General features: G+C 32.8%; 1 protein-coding gene across 1 annotated transcript in view; it reads right to left on the bottom strand.

Annotated features, from left to right (window-relative positions):
* Positions 1–819: 819 nt before the first annotated feature.
* Positions 820–23,445, bottom strand: part of ZNF804B (zinc finger protein 804B) — a 142,007-nt gene continuing 119,381 nt past the window's right edge. The window contains exons 4-5 of the mRNA XM_063708069.1: positions 15,642–15,772; positions 820–9,430 (exon numbers count right to left, since the gene is read on the bottom strand). Of these exons, the coding sequence (XP_063564139.1) occupies positions 5,761–9,430; positions 15,642–15,772 (3,801 nt within the window). The 3' untranslated portion in view covers positions 820–5,760. The remainder of the gene's footprint in view (positions 9,431–15,641; positions 15,773–23,445) is intronic.

A 23,445-nucleotide genomic window follows, 5' to 3' on the forward strand; every position in this document is an offset into this window, starting at 1 on the left:
AGGAGAGTTTCTGTCATGACTCCACCAACAATGTAGGTATGCACATGTGTGCATGTAGTTGTGTGTGGATGTGTATGTATTGTGTGAAAAGATACTTTTTTATTACATAGCAGAATTCTAATAAATGATCTAGCATAAAAGTAGGGAATCTAGGCTGGAAGTGTAGGGCAGCAGGTGACTGGCCTCTGAAACATTTATCTACTGAAAACTCAAACTCTACCACTAGTTGAGAGTGCATTGCAAAGTTCTGCTCCATTGAAATGCACAGGTAGTGACAGCTCATTCAATTAAAACACTAAAGTAAGGAGATTTAGGATTTGGTTAAAGCTTATTGAAGGGTAAAGGGAAGGACAAGGATAGATGTAATTCAAGAACAAGGGAGTATCTAGTGGCTATTTCTAACAACATCTGTTCTGATATTTTGCACAAATATCAGAGTAGCATCCAGCTACTCTGGGGTTCAAAGATTAAGAAAGTAAAGATGAATGGGAGTTGCATGAAATGTCATTTCCCCACAACATTGGTCATGCTTGATTAAAGAGATTTCCTAGTGAGTTGAGTCCTACTGAGACTAACAACTTACTGGGGTTTCTTTTAATTAAAGTATCTCTAGAGTTCATATGAAAGTTATAATAAATGTGTACAATGCTACCATATTATATGATATTACCAGCTAGAGAATACATTCCTGAGACTATTTATGAAGCTTTGTTGGAACATTGCAAAACATTAGTTCACATTTTTAAAAGCAAATAAAAAGAAACAGATTTTACAGTATATGTATATATATGATAGGTTTCAACAAAGAATACATCTATAGAATTTTTAAAGTTATATTTATTTTCAGTTTGAGGAAACAGCTTATTTTAATAACACTAAAATTTTAAGAAATAGTCTAAGAAATCCCAGCCTTTAAATATATAATATAAATACATACAGTAATAAATAAAATGATAAATGCATTTTAATTCAGCAGTGTAAAACACAGAATATTTCCACACCATTTTGCATTTGAGTTTGTTCTTATATTTTGGTATGCTTTTTGTTAGAAATACATGACTAACACTCCTATATCATTAAGCTTTTTATCGAAAAAAATTATTGCATTGAACTACAGTCCAAGTAATTTATTGAATAACCTAAAAAAGCTGCTTTGCATGTACAATAGTGCAATTTACTTAGCCACAGTATAGTTTAAAAAGACAATTTATACAGAAAATGCAACATAAAATTATTGGTTTATGTGTCATATTGCCAGAGGATCACCAAGTTTAATTACAAATTAAGTACTTTAAATAGAATTGAGTAAGATGGGAATTTGCTTTAAACAGCTATACGACTAATTTACATTGTCAACTATTTTATCTCACATATGGAAGGAACTAACAATTTTGCTTGGGGATAAGAAACCTCTTCTTGAAGTTGTTGTTTCAATATGTGAATATGTTTTAAAAAACACTATTTTCAACAAAGATCAAGATGTACAATTAAAGACTAAAGAGTATATTTATCAAAAACACACACAGATTCACACTCACATGTGCACTCATACATATTTTAAGTTTTCCAATTTGCCTGATTTTATTTTAATGCTTCTCACAAGATATTCTTACTCTTGCTATTTAAGAAAAATGGGGGGTTGCAAAAAGAGGAAGTGACTTTGAGAAAAGAATTTAAAAAGTGGATTGGGAGCTCTCCCCCTTATATATAGCTCCATAGAATGAAAATGACCCTTTGGCTTATCTTTCTAATACTGGCTTATTCTAAACCTAACCCATTCAGCTGCTGCTTCCATTTTAATATAGCTTAATCCAAAGATACAACAATCACTTTCAACGTCTACCTAATAGAAGAAGTGGATAATATTTTTGCTGGAATGAAATGATAACCTTTGAAAATCCTCTAGACCCAGGCTTATTGGCACGAGAACTAGTATTTTAGTAGGAAATGCTCATCTTATTGAAGTGGTTTCAGTCTGAAACACAAAAGGCAACTATCTGTTTTCCTGACTATTGTGTGGAACTAGCCACTCACATGCTTTTAAATAATGTTTCTATTTGCCAATGAGAGCACATTTTCCTTCAGAATTTCATCTAATTTAAAGAATCAAAACTAAACCTTTTCATGAGCTTTGCTAAGCCAGAGATGAGCATTAGGTCCATTTTGCCCCTGAGTATCTTATCTGCATACATTGATATGTAAGATTTAGATCCTTTAAATTGTGTTTTTACAAAACTGGATATGACATTTACATGTTTTTTTCAGAATGTTAACTATGTTTCTGAAAACTCAGAAACTCTGAAAACGTGGAGAACTTTTTAGGAATGATTAAGAAATGTGCTACTGATTTGAGATGATCAGCAGTACTATTTCACCACTAAAGAGTTAAATATCCACACATCCTGGGGAGGGGATCTGGACGTTTCATTCATATACATCTAGAACACCTGAATACCAATCGGTATCCTAATGGGTAGAGCCATCTCCATATCTCCAATTATTGTATCAAATGATTTGAAATGTATAATGTTTTAGGATCAGCTTAAAAGTATGGTGGTAAAATTCAGAAAGCTGTGTTGCTGCCAGCATTTTGAGCTGTGTAAGTAATAACTTCATGCACTAAGGAGATAGTCAGATTCAGCAATATAATCTTGAGTAATTGTACTGGTTAAGTGTTTCATTTAACAGAAACGTTTTACAGAATTAGTTTCTTTAAGTATATTTCCATTTAGAGATAACAGAGAGATTCCATTAAGTCCTGGCAGAAACTAAAGAAAAGGAGTCACTGTAAAATCCATTTTCGGGAAGTGAAACAAATTTCAAGGGATCATTTTATAAAATGTCTACCTAAGCAAAAACTCTGGGAATTGGAGACTTTCTAAATCATTCTCTATATTCTAATCACTTCCAATATTTTATTTATAACGTTCTTGAAGATGAAACTTAAGTTTACCTTTGCATTTTTATAGGCCCATTGTATTTTTTTCTTGCTGAATTTGGCAGGGAATTATTAAGAAGATGAACTTTCCCAAATTTTCAGTCCTTCATACAAAGCATTTATTTTGTTTACCTCGAATCCAATGATGCTATCTGATGCTAGACTGGTTCATAATCTGTAAGAAAGACATATAGATAGATAAATGTGTGTTTGTGCATGCATGTGTGTGTACTTGTGTGGAAAGATTTCACAGCCTTTCTTAAGCATTTAGAGCTTAAGACAGATTTTTTAAAAACTGCCTCCATGAGCCACTTGTGAAACAGTAATCCCAGAAAGAAAATTAACCTGTAAATATCAGGCAATAGTCATAAAATAAATTTAATGCTAAAAGTCACCTGTCAAATAATTATGTAAATGGAAGGAAACACTGCTAAAAATACAATCCATCACAGTGACAAATTTTTTAAAATCGAACTATTTTAGGGTTCAATATATATTTCAAATGTTTTTTTTCCCAGAGTGTGTTTATCTCAAGGTAAAATGGAAAATAAAACAGTGTTTCAGCCTACAGTTACTGATTTGGGCGGAAGTAAGTTGCATAATTGCGTCTTTCCTCACGTGATGCCACAACTTTTCCAATTTCTCACCCTGGAGTACAAATTATCTTTTATTTAAAGGGAGATGTTTGCTTTCCACATAGTCCAAATTAGTTTGTCCAGTGAACACCTCATCACTGTTAATACAAGATGGAATAGTCACTTCCATGTCATCCGTTCATATCAATCTGTCTTTGTTAGTCAAAATTAAGCGCTCAGTAGAGGTGCTTGGGTCTAACCTTCTGAGAGTTTAAATTGTCACCAAGGCAATTATAAAAATCAGTCAAGTGGTCAGTGTTTTTTACAATAGGACATCTAGTGAGTTCCCATGATTACTCTATCTTGGCTCTGCATCAGCTTTGTAATTTGCTTTAGGAAATAATTATCCACAGGACTTAAAAAATCTGCTAGACCATTTGTCATCCATTTTATAAGAAATATTTCATTTGTCTTGCTTCTTTTTGGATTTACTCAATGTTCATCAATGACCGTTTGTAATCGTTTTTATGGAATTCCATGCAAGTATAGCTCCTTGCTATTTGATGGTTTTTCTTCATTTCTCCATTCATTTTAAATTTAGATTCTGTCACTGTTATGTACCAGTCAGAACTCTCATCTCACAAGTTTCTAGTGATATCTTGGGAACTGCAGTTTTTCTTTCTGTTAAAACTTCAAATTTACTTTATCTCCTTTTATTCTTTTTCTTCCCTCCACCCTTTCTTTCTCTTTCTCTCTCACCTGTCTCTCCTGAATCAATGATGTCCTTTCCTACTGTTTACCAAGTATTTAGTATTTAACCTTTCTATTTCATTTTCCTTATCTGTAATGAGGAATGATAATACTGATTTCAAAATACAGTTGTGAAAATTAAGGAAGATAATGCAAACAAGTGGATAGGGTAAGTGTACCTGAATCACAACAAGCCTTAAATATAGCTATCTTCCTTTTGCAGCCAAGGCTGAAGAAGACATCCTCTAATCTTCTAGTGGTAGAGGAGTTTGCAGAGTTTGCATCTTCGTATAGACAGCATTAGATAAATGATTACCTCCATTTCTGTTAAGTTTGATTTCTCTGAAACTCATGCTTAAGAACATAAAATAATAAACCTAACTGTAGGATTACGCACCAATATAGATGTATGAAATGCAAATTTTGGGGGCCAAAAACCATTTTGAATGAATGTCTGAAATTATTTGCAAAATTACATGGATGGTGATTTTATTCATCATTATTCATTGTTTCATAAATATCTAGTACAATTGAATAAAACACACCAGATATTTAATAAGATATCCTCAATAAACATGTAAAAACACTGACATTTTCAAACCTTTACCTCTATCCTTATACATGTATTGGCTGAACGTAGTAAAATTTTTGAGTAGAAGAATAATAAACAATATTTTAGTTCCTGTTATATTTGACAGATTGACCAATATATTTAAAAGGTTATTCTGAGCATGTTTTATTTTTGAGTTTGCATTATCAGGTACTAATGATAGTTTGTACATGTTTTTATACAAAAGTTAAACATTCTTAGTTTTAGATTTTGCTGATTCTTACAATTACAAAATTATCTTGACATAGATTTGTGTGAAATGAAGATAATTTATTTTTCACAGAAACTCAAAAGTATAATCTATAAAGATTGTTTTTCATTAAAATGTAATTTTCAGCCTAAATTAATCAGAAAATGTCTTGTTCTTATTTCCTATGAAAATACAGTAACAGACTACATTAATTGAAAACTTAGTCAATAGTTAACAATATAAATTACTTTAAATAATTGCTTCATTTCACTGACCTTTTATTATCTAACAAATAAGCCAAATCAACACTCATTCATTCACACAACAAATACTTAGAACGCAGGGTGCCATATTTCATTTGATTTTTCTTTTTAATTTTAATGCTCTGCTTTAATGTTTTCTGTTGCTATTTTATAACATTATTCGAGAACCCATCCAAAACAAATCTTTAACTCTTTCCCTCTTCCCTCTACACTTTCATAAAATTATTCAAATTTGCCTATTATTTTGGCAAGCTAAAAAATTATTAAAATGCTCTTGTTTTAATATTAGCAATTCAGTTCATATTTATATATTTGTCACATTTTGAATTGGCAGCAATATTTTAAATCTTATAATTGACAGACTTCTTTAAATGTATGATTTTATAGGTAGTGACAATTAAAAAAATTATCCACAAGAGGGGCTTTAACACTTATTAGTTCAAGTGTGTGGACACATTTAAGGCCTCTTTCACTTCATTTAACTGCTGCATCTGGCTAGAGCAAGAATGATGGCAAAAATCTTGACCTTGGAATACTGGTTGGATTAAAGGATTCAAGTGGATGATAGAAGTTGTGGCTGGATTTAAGTGAGGACCAAACAATGTAGGAATAAATGCTGTAGGGGGCAGAGGCTGAAGTGTTATGTGAGATGGGTGGAAGGGGGTAGCAGCTACTAAATGCAGGGGATGACCTGCTAAGAAAGTGGGGTGTGCAGGGATAATGGTTGGAGTCAGAGTCGAAAATGAAATAGGACTGAAATGTGCCTGTGAAAGAGGATGTAGATGAGCAATAGGGAAGTGACTGCTATGAGAACTTAAGGAAGCAGAAACAGCAAAATGCTGCAGGAACGTGTGGTGGATGGTGGTGATAGAAGTGTGCTGGTGAACCGGAACTGTCTGTATGGTTGAGGCCGGAGAGAAGGCAGTAGGCCCTGCAGCAGGCAAAACTCGAAGATGCTTTGATAGGAGTTGCTTCTGCATATGCTGCTGGGCTTGTAGCTGTAGGATCTTATATTTATCTATTTCGTCGGGAGAAAATGTTATGGGCTGTTGAATTACAGGGGGAGAGATAGATTTATGACACATTTCTAATCCGTCTTCGACTTTGTCAGGTTTCTGCATAGTTCTGTCATAGTAAGAGTTTATATTTCCCTCTACATGATTTATATGCATGCTTACATCCTGTAAGTCTAGATTTATTTGGTCTTCTTTGGTCTCTGTTGAATCAGTCACACCAGTATATTTATTAGACGGAAAAGCACCAGGGAATTCATTTGGTACTGGGTCACAGCTTTGAATAAAAGGTTGGATTTCACTAATTAAAGGTTTTGATTGTTCTTTTGTTGTTGCATTCCTTTTTATGTTTAGTGACTGAGACTCTGTTACTAGGTGAATTATACCTTTAGAAAGATGGTTATCACAATCAGTGTCTGCTAAAATTGTAAAATTATTTGTGTGTGAACTTTTGCTTTTGTCTTTCTCCGTAGTCCTTGGAATTGCACTGTCTTGATCATTTCTGCTCTCACTTGCATACTGTATTTTTTCAGACAAAGGCAATGCTTGTCTGTTACAGCCTGATGGTACAAGTTGAATTGTGCATGGGACTTGCGAAGGAGCCTCTAATTCATTTTTACAACTGTTTGAAGAGATCTCAACATTACTTGATTGTTCTTGACATTTCTTGGCTTGTACTCTTTCTAAAAGGCTTTTTGCTGTTAGAGGGGTCCTCTCTCCTTCTGTAATGTTTGATTCTGTGGTTTCTGAAGGGCCACTGGAACAGTTCTTTAGAAGGCAGCTGATATTCCTGGAGTTACACTTCATGGGCCTGACTTTTCCCAGATCACAAATGTGAGGGCTGCCCAAAGACTCTTGATTTCTCTTACTTTTATTCAAGTAATAAATTTTCTCTCTTGAGTAAGAGTCCAATCTGTTGTGCTGAGTTCCCTGGCAATTAGGTGGTTTTTTACTGCTTCCAGTACAGGAAATCTGTGAGTTAGAATCACAATAGATGATTCTGGTAGATTTTAGCCCTGAAAATTGTTGTTGATTTTTGCCCCGTTTTTGTCTTTCTCTGCAGTGACAATATCTACGTTTTGAGTATTTTTCATTTTTAAATGATTCCCACAATTTGCAGTTCCTCTCTTTCTGTGGTTCAGACTGCATTTGGCTGCTCTTTGTTATATCATCAGACAAGTAGAAGCAGTTGTGCTTTAGACATTTCCATTTGTGCCTTTCAACTGAGTGGTGTTCTCTTTTATGGAAGCAGAGCAAATTACCTCTGCTGTTACCATTGAATCTATGACTTGAACAAGTACTTCTCAAGCTAGACATGCTGCTAGGGGATGTGTTCAAAGAGCAAGAATATCTACTCAAACATGACTGTGGAGAGTATCTCTTGTATCTTTGGTTTCCACATCCGGAAACCTTGCTGGTCATGCTGATGTGGTTACTCTTCAAAATTACACTGAAGTCTTTCCCATGGTCACTGTGACCCCCTACTGTACAAGGACTGGACTTGCAGTTGAATTGTCTTTCATCTTCAAATTCCAAATGAGGACTGCAGGGAATCAATTTATGCTTTTTAGTCCTAGAGATGTAGGAAGGAAAAGATAGGTCCTCATCTATATCATTTAGAACTGCCTTTCTGCAGCCTTGCCAATGGGCCCTTGAAGCTTCCTTAAGTTCGTTCTCACTACTATTATTCTTTCCAGCACAATCCTTTAGAGATGTGTTGAGGTAAAGAGGCACTTCAGGATTTTTCATTTCCAAATCATTTGCACTAAAAGTATATTCACTCTTATTTGGCTCAGAATCACCGTAGTCCAAATTATATTTCCTCTGGAATTTTTCCCAATCCGGATTAGCTATCATCGTCTTTGGTTTCGGATATTGATAATCATCTTGGATCAATTTTTGTTGGTCTTCAGTTAAACCTGAGACTTGGCTCTCTCTTTTAGTCTTCAATTCCAAGGGCTTCTTACCCAATTCTGTTTTTAAGTCCTCTGGATTGTGGTCTTCCTTTGTGTTCCGAGAAAGCTTAAAATCAAAATATAGTGGGTTGCAGCCATAAGAGATACAGGGTTCTGTTTTTGTAAAGAGCAGAAGTTCTGTAGGCCATTGAAGAGTGGTGTGGCCATCCTTGCTTTGAACGTGGAGAAAAGGTAGTGGTTTAGATGCCACATTATGGGTACATGCTTCTTTTACAAGTCTTTGAACATTTTTGCTAACTCTTTCTGTTTTATCTAAAGATTTTTCTCTGTTCTCTATTCTGGAATTTGGATTCAGATGCACTGTACTCTTTTGTTCACTTGGCTCCAGTGATGAAAACTCATCCAGGCATTCAGATATCCTGGCATCACTATGGTTGTAAATGTTTGGTGGGCTGAAGGAAGCATTTGCTTGGCATGGGTGATTAACACAATTTTCTAAAGTGTTCTTCAATGTATTTCTAGTTTCTTTTTCTCTGCTGGTAGGAGTAAAATCTACATCTGAAAGATGAATGTTAGATTTAGAGAATGAAGCATGAATGCCAATTGAATCTTCTAGTGTCTCATCAATAGAGTCGTTTTTGTCTTGCAAAATTTTAGAGTTTATGGAGATGGTATTGTGTAAAACACTTTCCAGATGGCTTGGTGAGATATTTACCTCTTTTTCCTGGGTAAGGTGTGTATCTTTATTTGCAAACCTGCAGCACTTGCACTTATCTGCAGTTTGTTTTGTTTTATAAATGGGTGACTTGTTACAATCGTGGGTTTCTTCTGTGTTCTCACTGAAAACTGATGCTGAAGATTCTAATTTTAGGTGCACTTTTTTGGAAAAAGAAAATGATACTCCTGTTCTGTGATTTGCATTGCTGAGATCTGAAGATGTTTGCAGTATCTGATTTCCAAACAAACAACGCCTGTCTGATTGTAATTGGTGTCGATTTGGCATGGTGGACCGCTGTTTATCGGATATGATTCTGGGGAGATTTTTTCCTTTAAGGAGAAGAGCACTCTTCATGCATGATACCTTTCTGCCATTCTTAACGGGGAAAATTCCTTGCTGGAGTTGCTTTTCTATGGCTACCCTGGGGGCTTTGTATGCTGGTCCATTTCCAGAAACACTGTAAATACAATAAATATTTAAATGATTAACAGATTAGCTTTGGAATCATATCTACATATGAACATTTCATAGTGTTTCTAAGATGAGTTATTTTACATTTTATGAGCTACATCTTCTAAAACATAACCTTTTGTTGTCCTTATATAGCTTAGGATAAATTGTATAGTGGCTATTTCTAAAATGAGTTGTTTACATGTAGTATTTTGCAATTACCAAAAAGCAATAGCAAGTGAATTATCTTATGCTACTGCTTCTAACGCATTTACATCACAATATATGTCCTGCAGAATCTATCAATCTTTGGAATACAGATTTAACATTATTTCACTAATAGTTTTCCAATCAGTGCATTCACATTAAATAAGAAATTAAATAGAATTAAAAGTCATTTAAAAATATAAAAATTTTTTTAAATTTGCTTTTATATATTATTTCTAACATTTTATAGTGTTTAGCTCCTTGAGTTTAAAATTCCCTCATATTCACTTACTTTTGAAACACAGTGGTAAGTTCTTTCTTTATGACTTGTCAGTAATTTGACTAATTATAATAAATGCATAATAAAATAAGACATATGTACAATCTAAATATCTTCAATGATTTTGAAATCTTTTCTTCTGCTTCTTACTCACCAAAATATTTTTTCTACCATTTCTGCATTATATGTTTTATCTTTTAAAGGTCTCAAAAGGTTATTTGTTCTACTGAGCTTCATTAGCAATTCATACAGAAGATTGAAAATATCAACATATATAAGAGATAAAATTCTTTAGATTAAAATTATATGCCCTTTAACAGTCTATCTATATACCCTCTACTATAAAAGAAGGCTTCACTGGAAAGAAGACAATACAAATCACATCATTTTTCTTATTGTTTGCTTTGAACTGGCATTCTTTTCCTTTTTCTTGTTCCATATACTTGGATGTGTTTGTTTGCTTATTTCTAATTTTGATTTTTATTGTACTTTCATCTAGTCATTTGTTGCTTGAATATAAAATACTAAGCCAACTGGTATCTCTTCCATATGTTGCTCAAGTTCTAATGTAGAGTAGTGCTTTCTGAGTCCTCGTCTAACAAATTCTTGTTGGTTTCTTTTACCATTCTTTGGCAAATCAGCATCGAACTCTAGAGTCATCACATTCCTTTTGTCCACCAAATTTCATGTACTTTGCTTCATTGTCTCTAGATGAATAATATTACAGACATATTTAATTAGCTTCCCTTTATTTGAGATGAATCTGCTTATGTGCTTGTATGCTTTTCCCTTCTTATAAAGTGTAAAAATATAAATATATATAATTCATTAGATTTGTTACATAAAGAGTATATATACATGTATATTAATATATACATATATGTATGTATAACATTTTAATAGAACATAGTTAAGGTTGATTAATTTGGGTGAATTTTTATTCTTGGGCACTTTCAATTTAACTTTCTTCAGTTCAGATACATTTTTTTTCCTTGATTTATCTGATTATTGCTTCCTTTGGAATTTATGTTTTAAAATCATTGGCTCTCCTGAATATATCCTTTAGGTATTGATATTTATCTCAGTACTTTATTCTGTCTGCAGTCTTTTTCTACAGTTCAGAGAGAATTTCTTTGATTTTATTTCTATTTTACTGACTCAAATTTTTACAATATTCAATCTGTTTACAAATTATGACTATATGGATTTTAACTTGCAAACACTAATTTTAGCCACCATTTAGTTTTTAATGATTTTAGAATGTCTCCTCTTCATGAATGGCTGTAATTTTAGAATTACAGAGTTCCTTTAAATCTTGTAAAAAACTAAATTTAGAAGTTTTTAAAAGCTGTATTATCTTCCTTACAGTAACTCTTTCATAACGGAAAGTTCTTATTCATCACATTAATCTCCTTTTATTGAGTCAATTTTTTATGTTCATTAGGCATATTTAATAAAATGAATAGTGAGGAGCATTCTAAGATAGTATATGAGTTACTGAATGTTTCTTTCAAGCATAAAAGTAAATAAGGAGTGTAGAGACCTTATTACAACATTACTGGCCTTTGAAAGTGCCTCCAGCCTGCAGATAGAAGGAAGTGATCCAGAAACAGCTGCAGCATTCAACTTTGCCTTGGTACCAAAGAGATTATTTTCCAAATTTGTAGCCACAATTTGGATTAAGTAGGAACTACTGGATTAAGTTAACCTTCTCCAGAAGCTTCAATCAATCTGACATTATCACCTATATGAAACACAGTTGAAATTATTCCACAAGTCTAGTGTATGGATACTATTGTTCTTCCTTTCCCAATTCTATTATTATGCAGTTATTTTAGTATTTATTATATCATGTTAAATATATTATATATATACTTTTCTTAATAATAATTTTGCTGATTATCCTGACACTGTTTTATTGATTTTCTTGCTTTATGTTAATCTAAATGTTCTTTTCTGTACTGCTGTTTTATTTTACCATGTAGCTCTCTAATATGTAAACTTCTTCCTTTTACATTCTTTTAAATATTTTAAAATTTCTTTGCTCTTATTGTTTTTCTAATATAATGTTCTCTAGCTTCTTGACCTTAATTCTAGTTCTCATTTTCCAATTTAAATTGCATTTATAATTACAGATTTTTTCACAAGTTTTAACATTTTGTCCTTATTGTTAATCTTTGGCACTTCTTACTTTTATTCTTTAAACTTTTTATCTTGTTGCTTTATAAATTTTAATTTGCTTTTTCTTAAATCAAAGTTATTCTTATTATTTTGGAAAATCCTGTTTTTATCTTTGTGGGGTTTTAAATTCTACTATTTTAATACAAGTTTGTGTATTATAACATTATTAAAGCTTTAACTTTTTCTAGGTTTATTGAGATATAACTGGAAAATAAAAATTGTATATATTCAAGGTATACAATGTGATCATTTGATGTATGCAAACAAATAAATTTGTGCATCTATCATACACGTAGTTACCATTTTGTGTGAGATAAGGACACTAGATTGACTCTCTTGGCAAATTTCAAGTAAACAATACGGTATTATTACCTAAGATAATCATGCTCTACATTAGATCCTCAAAACTTATTCATCTTACATCTGAAAGTTTATAAACTTTGAACAATACCTTCACATTTCTCCCACCAGCCCGCCCCTGGAAACCACAGTTGCATTCTCAATGAAACTTCAATTTTTATAGTTTTCTCCACCTTTAATATTTCCCTCACTTCTTTGGAACTTTCTTTAGTTTTTAAAATATATTCTTACTTATATTAAAATAATGGTTAATAAAGTGTCTGTAGAGTTTGTTTTTTAATTCTTATTAATGGATATTCCATTCAAATTGTTCTCCAAAAATTCTAATACTCTGCAGCTTAACAAATGCACATTTTGATTCTCTCCTGTTCAAAAAGCATCTTTACCAAACAGAAAGAAAAACATATCAAAACAACATGATTTTTTAAAATGGTGTCATTTTTTCATGTTCCATTTTCCAGCTCTTATATGAAAAACTTCTTATATGAAAAACTTCATATAAGAGCTAGATAACGTGGAACATTAAGAAATGACACCATTTAAAGAATTCATAGTCTCAGAATCAGTGGCCCTAAAATTTTTAAATTTTGGAAAAATTTCCATATTAAGATGTACTAAAACTTACATACATAAGAAGTTTACATACAGAGAGGGACTAAACCCTCAGCCCCATATAATAACTGCTATTGCTGAGGAAACAGGTTGGCTGGAACTAGTTAAGAGACGGTCAAATTTGATGACCCTTTTTTTTGCCATCATTTTATGCACTACCAGTAAATTCACCTCTCTTCTCCCAAAGGGTCACAGAAGAATTGTGTTACCTGGATCATCCTATTCAGAAGCCCTCATTATGAGGAAAAAGGACAAAGAAAAGATTGTCCAGGAGAAGGGTAATGCCAGTGATTTTTTCTTTTTATTTTATTTTTAACTTTCACTTGTCAATTCACCTACCAAAATAAAGTATTTAATAATTCTGTTAAGTGACTTTCCTTCAGCCATGAGGCTGTTTAAGCAGAGAGAGCAATTGGCTAAGAGGCAGGTGATGGGCAGTAGACGATAAAAAAAAATTATTTTCCTAGTTTCAGGCTCTATATCTAGAAAGCTGAACACTTGTCTTTTCCATAACAATATGGGCACATTGTGACCTAGAGAGTTTGCCTATTTTATCAAATCACCAAAAGGAGTGGTTAGGTTTGTGTTTGTTTAGTGAATAAGGCTTCCAGAGGGACAGGTGAAACTTAATAGAGTGGACCTTTTTATTTGGAAGAAACTTAATGGGTAGCTCTAGCAAACTTAGAACTTCTAAACAAACCATCATCATCACCATCATTATCATCATCAACATCATTATCATTGTCACCATCATTATCATCATCACCATCACCATGACCACTGCCATCAGCAAGGCACCTCTGATTCTTTGTTATTTACTCCAGAGGAAAATATACAATGGGTAAGTAGAAATGTAGAAGTGTGACAACTTTCGGCCGGGCGCGGTGGCTCACGCCTGTAATCCCAGCACTTTGGGAGGCCAAGGCGGGCGGATCACGAGGTCAGGAGATCGAGACCATCCTGGCTAACACAGTGAAACCCCGTCTCTACTAAAAAATACAAAAAATTAGCCGGGCGTGGTGGCGGGCGCCTGTAGTCCCAGCTACGCGGGAGGCTGAGGCAGGAGAATGGCGTGAACCCGGGAGGCGGAGCTTGCAGTGAGCCGAGATCGCGCCACTGCACTCCAGCCTGGGCGACAGAGCGAGACTCCGTCTCAAAAAAAAAAAAAAAAAAAAAAAAAAAAGAAGTGTGACAACTTTCATAATAACAAACAACCAAAATTATATTTGTTAAGACTATTTAGATTTACTGTTGTGGCCTTAAGGGACCTGTCTAAAGATGTATATCTATGTTAGAACTTGTACCATTTGTTATGATCTGACTTACTGCATCTCATTATTAATCACAGGAATTGACACTTTCCCTAGATTTTTTCCTGGATGCTACCCTAACAACAATAGAACTTTTCCTTCTAAACCCTATTTTGGCAAGGACTGAGTTCTCATTAACAGTATGTTTGAACAACATATTGTAAGTCCCTCATTGTGTTGGCTGTAGAAAGCTCTGTACCAAATGGATGTGTTGCTTCTGGAGTTGTGTAAGACCCCAGAGCATGCATTTTTGTATTAACCTTACTTCTGGCTACATGTTGTACCTTTATTTTGTCTTCATATGAAATTTCTCATTTCTTTTTAATATGATTATCTTTTATGTATTTTCATAAATTAATTAGATTATTCTAAAAGTTATAAATAAATAAATACATGCAAGCTGAATATTAATTGTATTTTTACTCATAATTGGTCCTACAAAAATAAATGTTTCCTTAAAATTACCTTTTAAGTCTAATATTTTGTGGTAACTAATTGAGCCACTCACTCCTGTTTATTATATATTACTTTCCATTTAAGCAATAGGCGTTTAAATTCTGGCACAGAGGCATAAGTTTCACAATTCACTAGGTTGCTGTCAAACACATTAATTAGCTACATTAGTGTTTTACATTATGATTCATATGAACACAAATCACAATCCACAAATTTAATTGCATTCCAAGTAACAACTTTGAAACATCCAGTGGTTCCAAGCTTTGGTAAAACTGCTATTTTTCAGCTACAAGAATGTATTAGTATAAAACTTGTTATATTATAATTATCAATTTAAATGGCACTGTGTGGTAAATTTAACTGCATTAATTACATCTTGTTTGTCAGCCAGACTATATGATCGTGTTATTTGTACTAGACACAGGTGTGTACACAGAAATGTTCAGAAGACTTATTCCCCACCCCCTAAGATATATTGTTAATTATGGTTTTTAAAATTATTATTACAAAATTTAAAAAATATATTAAGAAGTGATATTAATCCATTTAGTCAACTGGATAGAATAAATGCTAATGTATTTGAATCATTCTGGGATCATTTCATTATAGAGTACATTAAATTAACAATATTAGGAAAGAAAAATATCAAAGGCCAAAAGTAATTAATGTATGTATGTTTAACTATATTTGCCCTTCAGACATATCTATTAGTTAGTTATTATTTGTTTACATTGTTACAGTAGATTTGCCTTTAAAATTTCCCCATAGGTTGAGGAGAGTTTTGAAGCATCCCAGACACCTTTAATTCTTACCATTCAGATTGCTGCCTTAACTCAGCCAGCTGATGAAGTCGTTTAAGTGCTTTTTCTTGTTTTTTCTCATCTTTCCATGACTTAGAAGCTACATTTCGAGCAAATTCCCGTTGCTTTAATTCTTTCAGTCTCTTGAAAAAGAAGAAAAACCAAAAAGGTACTATAAATAAATAATATATTCTTTTCCATCCACAAGGCTCCTTATTATTCTTTATCCTAAGCGCAGAGGTGACTTTCTGGACAGAAAGAGTAAAAGTATCTTCTCCATTGTTGCTATTCTCTGCTCCAAGACACATTTAGCAGATAAATGTGTTGTCAACCAGGTTATTTTTCCAAGCTTGTCACAGTCACTGCAAAGCTGGGCCCCAGGCCTTGCTGGTATCACCCTGGCTATGCAACTATAATAATCTGTGTGCTTATAAAAACACAAATGGGAAAAACATGCAATATATGAATGAGTATGAAGGGAGGCAGGTTATGAGATGCATGTTCTTCCACCCACCTGCCCCTCACTTGTAAAAGTGATGCTATTAAATACACTGGGTGAAATAAGCTTGTTTCAGGAAAGAGCATCTGTTACTGTGAAACATTTGGTTCAAAGCTCTAAATGTGATTTTGAATTCATTTTTCTGGATGGAGATATTTATCAAATACATATTTCTATATTGTATCCAGGAAGACAGAAAAAAATGAGTCAGGGATTTAAACTCAGAATAGAGGCATGGCCCTGCTTGATTTAAATTCACTCACCACTTATTTTAATTAATATTTTCTCTAAAACAATTGACTTACATGCAAGTAAGACCTCTTCTTAAGAATCTGCCACTAAGCACAGCTAATGATATTGAATGAACTGAGAAACAGCCAAAATCAAATGAACCTCTTGAAGTTTGGGGCTTAATCCTGAATTGGAAGTGTATTTAAAGATTATCCTCTTAACTCATACAAAGTGATTTTAAGCAGTCTAAAATCTGTATCTGTTGAAATTATTTTCACTTCCCATATCAAGTATAAGAGATGTTTCCCAGGTATGGAGAAAACTACATAGTTATCATGTGACGTAATAATACTGTAGCCGACTGTTACTCACTCTCAGAGCAAGGGCCAAAACCTTTCATTAGCTTCATTCTTTAAATGAAACATGCTCATGGTAGACAGTGGTGAGATAACTACATCTAAGCTAAGGATTTGAAGAAGAAGGCAGATCGGTCTTTCAAAGAGAGAATATTCTGAGCACAAAGAACAAGAACCTCACGGAATTAGAAACAGCTACAGGGAGAACAGTGGACTCAACCTGAATTCAATTTTTGACAAATACTTCAAATCCTTCTAAAAATAGAAAATTTCAAGAAATATAATTATGCTCTATATGTTATCAGAAAAAAAAGATCAATAGTTCTCTGGAAATTATAAACAACAGATGATCTGAGCATTAAAGAGTGGATAGCCTTGGTCAGAAGACAGGAAGAAAGGCTTATAAAATCCTTATTGCTACGTACCCTGCTACTCCCTTCCTCGGACCCTATGTACTTGAAAGCCTATTTCTTAGAGTGAAGCCTTGTCTTACAAATAAAGACCTTTTGGAAATTGTCCTAAATGATTTAAGAACACACATAAACTATAGTTCAACTGTGTCAGAGAGAGAAAATTGCTATTTTGGAAAAAAAGGAGAGGGTTTTTTTAACACTCTGTTAGTACTGAATATAAATACTCCATATTATATTTATTTAATATTAGGTATTACCAGCACACAAAACTTGTATAATAAAGAGAAGGAAATTGATTCATTTACTCACAACAATTGACACTTGGTTCATTTTTGGAATCCTGTTTGAAAATTTGGGGTACCTCTGTTTCTTTTATTAGCCTTCTAGATTCCAGGACTATACTTTTATTTTTGAGTTACAGAAATGATTGAGAATTCTGTATTGTTTATCTAACAACAAATATTGTTAATTGCTACTATGTTAATCCTTATTATTCTTACTATGAAGTGTAAAAATGTACAAATCAACAAATCAATTTTTTTTTCCCTTCAAGGAAGACAGACAAGTGCTTACACTTCTGTAAGATAGTGTTGAGTTTCTTAATAAGGGTGCACACAATGTGCTTTGGAAATATACAGGAATAGTTAAAAGATTAATTGTGTTTAGGAAGTTTGCAAAGTTAAAATGTCTTTAAAGAACACAGAAAACTGGAAGAAGAGATTTTGTTTAAAGACATCTAGCCACAAATTTGGTTTAGTCAGTGCTGAGTGCTCAAGTTTAAGTAGAGAAAAAAACACCCAGAGATCTGCCGCAAGTTTTCAGTGTACTGAACAATGCATCACTGTGAGGAAACTGTTCCAGTTTAGGAAAAAAAAATCATCTGAAAAAGTTTAAGAAAAACAGCGTCTAGCATTCATATAAAGCCAGGAATAGTGGCTGTTTTCACTAACAAAACTGGAAAAAATGACAGGATATTGAATAGATAATTCAGAAAAGTCATGCATCAGTAGAGTATAATTAGTCATAGATTCAGCACTACTTTGGAGTTGCTTTAACAAATCATAAAAGCAGGAAATAAAAGTATAAAACTGACTCCACATAACTAGCTGAATCATAGTACCAAACACTGGGATATGTATTGCAATACAAAAAAAAACAGCCAACAGAAATGAGAAAAATTAATATCTTGTATCCAATCAAATATTATCAGGATGTAATAGCAGTTGAAACTGGTCTGTAAGTTAAAGAAAAATATACTATAAACTCTACAGCAGCCATTAAAATGATAAAGTGTTTTAGCCAGGAGGACAACAAAGGAGATAAAAGAAAATCATTAAATGTACTCAGTGCAAGAAAATGCAAAAAAAAAAAAAAAAAAGTAAGAAGGTAAGGTAGACTGGACAATTATAAAATAAATAACAAGATAAATAAAACCTAAACATAATAATAATATATTAAATGTAAATGGTCTAAACACCAAAATTAAAAGACAGAGAGTATTCATTTGGATAAAAGTGTGAGGTCAACTCTGTTGACTACACAAACAAGCTTTTTTAAAAAGGAGGACAAACTGAGTTAAAAGAAAAGAATGTAAGAACATATATTATGTCAACACTTGTCAAAAGAAAGGTAGGGGGGCCATATCACTGTAAGACAGATTAGATCTCAGAGCAAAGATATTTTACCAGGAATAAAAAAGGTTTCTTCATAATGATGATGGAGCATTAAAACACACAAAGTGAAAATGGATACCCACTGCATGGAGGAAAAAATGGACAATTATTATAGAATATTTCAATGTCTTGCTATTAAACATCAACAAAATACTAATTGCAAATCCAATACTTACGGAAAACGTTACACCAAAGTGATTGTATCTCTTATAAAAGACCCTTCCAAAAGTGTCTTTGTATGATGAAAAGAGGACTATCAATCACTGGACAGATGGGGAAGACTTCTAAGAATCCAGAGGCCAAATTTTGCCAGCCTTATGTTTTGGCTTAGCCCAAATTTCTATTTTTCTCCCCTTGTTCTGACAAGAACTCATTTACTTCAGCCATGGCACATATAATGATTGTCAGTAACCTTCCTCCATTTAAAGAGAATATAATCCATTTGGAAGAAAAATGTTCTTTGAGGGTGTGTAATGAATCAGCTCTTATTGAGAACAGACAGCACATGGCATACATATTTCAGAAAAAAATGCTACTTTACACATTTACACATAATAATGGGAAAACAAATATGGTATTGTGCAAAGTGGGTGGTAAAGAGTGAATCTGCTTTATTACCTTACAGTCTAGGTAATAAACAGAGAGGTAACATAGGTAAGATTAGAACAATACCTTGCATTCTTATCCTTTAATGATAAAGGTAGATGGCCATATAGTAAAGAAAACTAAGCAACATAATTATGATACAAGTGTGTTATACTATTAAATACATTTTTGCATCTATTAAAAGGATCACATTATTAATTTCCCTTTATGTAGTGAATAACTTCTATGAATTTTAATGTGTTAAACTTCACATTCATAGGATAAATATTGCTTGGTTTTTATATTAACATTTTGAAATATTGATGAATTTGATTTGCTAACATTCATTATGAACTTTGCATCTATGTTCATGTGTGATATTGGTCTGTATTATCTTTCAAAGTTGTTGTGTCATTCTAGTGTGGTTTTAGTCAATTCAGTTTGCTATAATAGAATACCATAGACTGAGTGGCTTAGCTAACAAACATTTATTTCTAACAGTTCTGAAAGCTGGGAAGTTCAAGATCAAGGTGCCTGCAGACAGATCCAGTGTCTAGTTATGAAATTCTTCCTGGTTTGCAGATGGACATCTTTTTGTTATATCCTCACATGGCCTAGGCCAGAGAGAAGAGGCAAGCTCTCTTGTCTTATTTGTAAGGGCACTAATCCCACTCACGAAGGCTACGCCCTCATGTCCAATCACCTCCCAAAGAGTCTACTTACTTCCTAATACTATTATATTGGGGTTTGAGGGAACATAAACTTATGGTCTATAACAACTACCATGGTAATAATGGCCTAATAAAATGAGTTAGAGAATGTTTTATCCTCTATTTTCTAAAAGACTGTGCATACAATTAATATTACATATTCCTAAAATACTGGAGTCACCACTGAAGCCATGTTTTCCTGGAGTATTTTTTCTGGTTGTTGTCGGAACTTGTTAAATCATGAATTCAGTTTATGCAAGATATATAAGACAAAATAGATTTTTTATTCTTTTCTGAGTGAGTTTTGGTAATTTGTTTCTTTCAAGGTTGTTTTACATTTTATTTAAATTAGCTTTTTTAATTGTCGAAACATTGTTCCAAAAATTTTCTTTTTGTTCTTTTGATATTGGAAGCATCTAATGCAATGTTACCTCATTTAAACCTGATATTGGCAATTTGTGTATTCTATATTATTCACCAGTCTTCCTAGTGATTATTAATTTTATTAATATTTTAAAGGAACCAGATATTATTTAGTAGTATGCTTTCAATAACATCTAAATATTCACACATTTTCTGGATATCTTATTGTTACTAATTTCTATTTTAATACAATTTTGGTCAGAGAACATATTCTGCACGATGTCAGGTCTTGGACAGTTTCATAAATGCTTTTAAGATAGTTGTAGAAACGTTTATAATGACTCAGCCTATGGTCTATCTTGGCAAATATACCATGTGCACTTGAAAGCAGAAAATATTTATTCTATTTGCTGCATTTCAAGTTCTATAAATATCATTATGTCAAGCGGTTAACAGTTTTGCTTAAATCATGTATTACCTTACGGAAATTTTTGCCTACTTGTTTTATCAATTACTAGTGAAAAAATATAAAATTCTGCACTTACATTTTGTGATTGGTCCATAGTTCCCTTTGTTTCCGTCAATCTTTACTAAGTGTTTTTGAGAACTTTCTTATCAGATGCATGCATATTCAGGGATTTAGAATTGCTATATCTTGTTATTTAGTTAACTTTTTATAACTATGAAATATCCCACTTTTCATCTCAAAATACTCTTTCCTTTGAAGTCTACTTTGTCTGATATTAGTACTGTCATATCTCTTTTCTATTACTTAGTGTTGGTATGGTATATCATTTTTTATTCATTTAATTTAAAACAGATTGTGTCTTTAAAATGTATTTATTTTAAAAGCCATTTATTTGGATCTTGTGTTTTTATTCATTCAGGATTTTTTTCCTTTTAATTTAGGTATTTATTTACCTTTAATGTAATTATTTCAATGTTTGTATTTGTGTATACCATCTGTATACTTAAAATACCATCCGTATACTTGGTGAATCTGCTCTTTTCTCTCTTTTCTCTTTTTTTCTATATGCTTTTTAGTAGATCTAACATTTGTAGAATTCTGTTTTATCTTTTCTATTGATTATTTAGTTACGTCTACCTATGTCACTTTCATAGTTGCACTAGACATTAAAATATGCAACATAAAATTATTATTATTATTATTTTTTGAGATGGGGTCTCGCTCTGTTGCCCAAGCTGGAGTACAGTGGTGCAATCTCGGCTCACTGCAAGCTCCACCTCTCGGGTTCATGCCATTCTCCTGTCTCAGCCTCCCGAGTAGCTGGGACTACAGGCACCTGCCACCACACCTGGCTAATTTTTGTATTTTTAGTAGAGACGGGGTTTCATCTTGTTAGCCAGGATGGTCTCGATCTCCTGACCTCGTGATCCGCCCACCTCAGCCTCCCAAAGTGCTGGGATTACAGGTGTGAGCCACCGTGCCCGGCCGCATCATAAATTTATTACAGTTTATGTTAAAATTCTATAATATGATCCATTTAAAATAATATTAATGTATATTTTCAACTAATACTCTTCAATATGACATGCTTTGGTGTCATATACTTCATTTCAGTATACATGGTAAACTCTTTATTTCTTATTATTTTACTTGATGCATTCAAAAATCATATGTTAAGAATACTTTTAAAAGAACTTTTGTATTTCCTAACATATTTACTCTGTCTTGTTTTATTTATACATTTTTGTATGACTTCTTCATCTTACCTACTTTTTAGGAAACATTTTTTGGATATGTATTTCTAGCTTCTTTTTTAATTGAAGCACTTTAAAAACATCATTTAGTTGCATGCTTTTTCTAAAACGTCTGCTATCTTCTTATTATTGCTTTCTTGTATGTAAAGTTTCTTTTTTATCCCCTTGGTTGGATTAAAGATTTTCTCTTTATTTTTTATAAGTTTGACTATGGTGTACCTTGGCATGTTTTTCATTATATCTGTCCTTTTAGGGATACTCTGAGCTTCTGGAATCTGTAGTTTTGTATCTTTTATTAATTTTGGTAAATCCTCAAATAGTATCTTTTCAATTTTTTTCTACCTCATGCTCTCTTATCCTTCTTGCACTCCAATAGTGTATACGCTAAATGATTTTATACTGTGCTAAATATCACAAGTGCTCCATTACAGTTATTTGACACTGTTTTTTTGTGTGTGTTTTTATTTAGTTAGGTTATAAGCATGGATTCAAGTTCATTGATTATTTCCTCTCTTATATCTAATCAGCAGATAAGACTATCAGAAAAATTCTTTATCTTTGATACCATGTTTTTAGTCTCTAGCATTTTTATTTATTCTTTTTTATAGTACTTTAAAAATTTTTCATTTTTATTGTATGTCATTACTTTTTCCACTAAATCCTTTAACATATTATTATTTGTTAAAGTTTCTGATAATTCTAACATGTAGGCTATTTGTTTTTATTAATTCATTTATTTATACTTTAAGTTCTGGGGTACATGTGCAGAATGTGTAGTTTTGTTACACAGATATGCACATGCCATGGTGGTTTGCTGCACCCATCAACCCATCACCTACATTAGGTATTTCCCCTAATGCTATCCCTCCCCTAGCCCCCCACCCCATTTCTGAATCTAGTTGTATTGACTATTATACCTCTTGATGATGAGCAATATGTTCTTGACTTATATGTGCCAAATAATTTTTTAATTAAATACTGAACATTGTTTGTAGATGAACAGTATAGATTAATGCATATAATATTTATACCCAGAAACAGACATGCTTCTTTTTCTGTGAGCCCTCAAGTACGAGTGTTGGGCAAACTCAATCTCTAGTTGAGCTGCATTTGGTCTTTGTTGCTTTATTTAAGATCAGTGTCCACAGCCTTCAAGTACCTGATTTGCATATAGACACTACCTTATCATTAGTTCTGTACACTAATACTTCAGCTGGCCCTGTGTGCGTGCATCACAGAAGTACTTTCTATCAGTATTCTTCTT

Source organism: Gorilla gorilla, chromosome 6 (genome assembly GCF_029281585.2).
Source record: "Gorilla gorilla gorilla isolate KB3781 chromosome 6, NHGRI_mGorGor1-v2.1_pri, whole genome shotgun sequence".
NCBI lineage: Eukaryota > Metazoa > Chordata > Mammalia > Primates > Hominidae > Gorilla > Gorilla gorilla.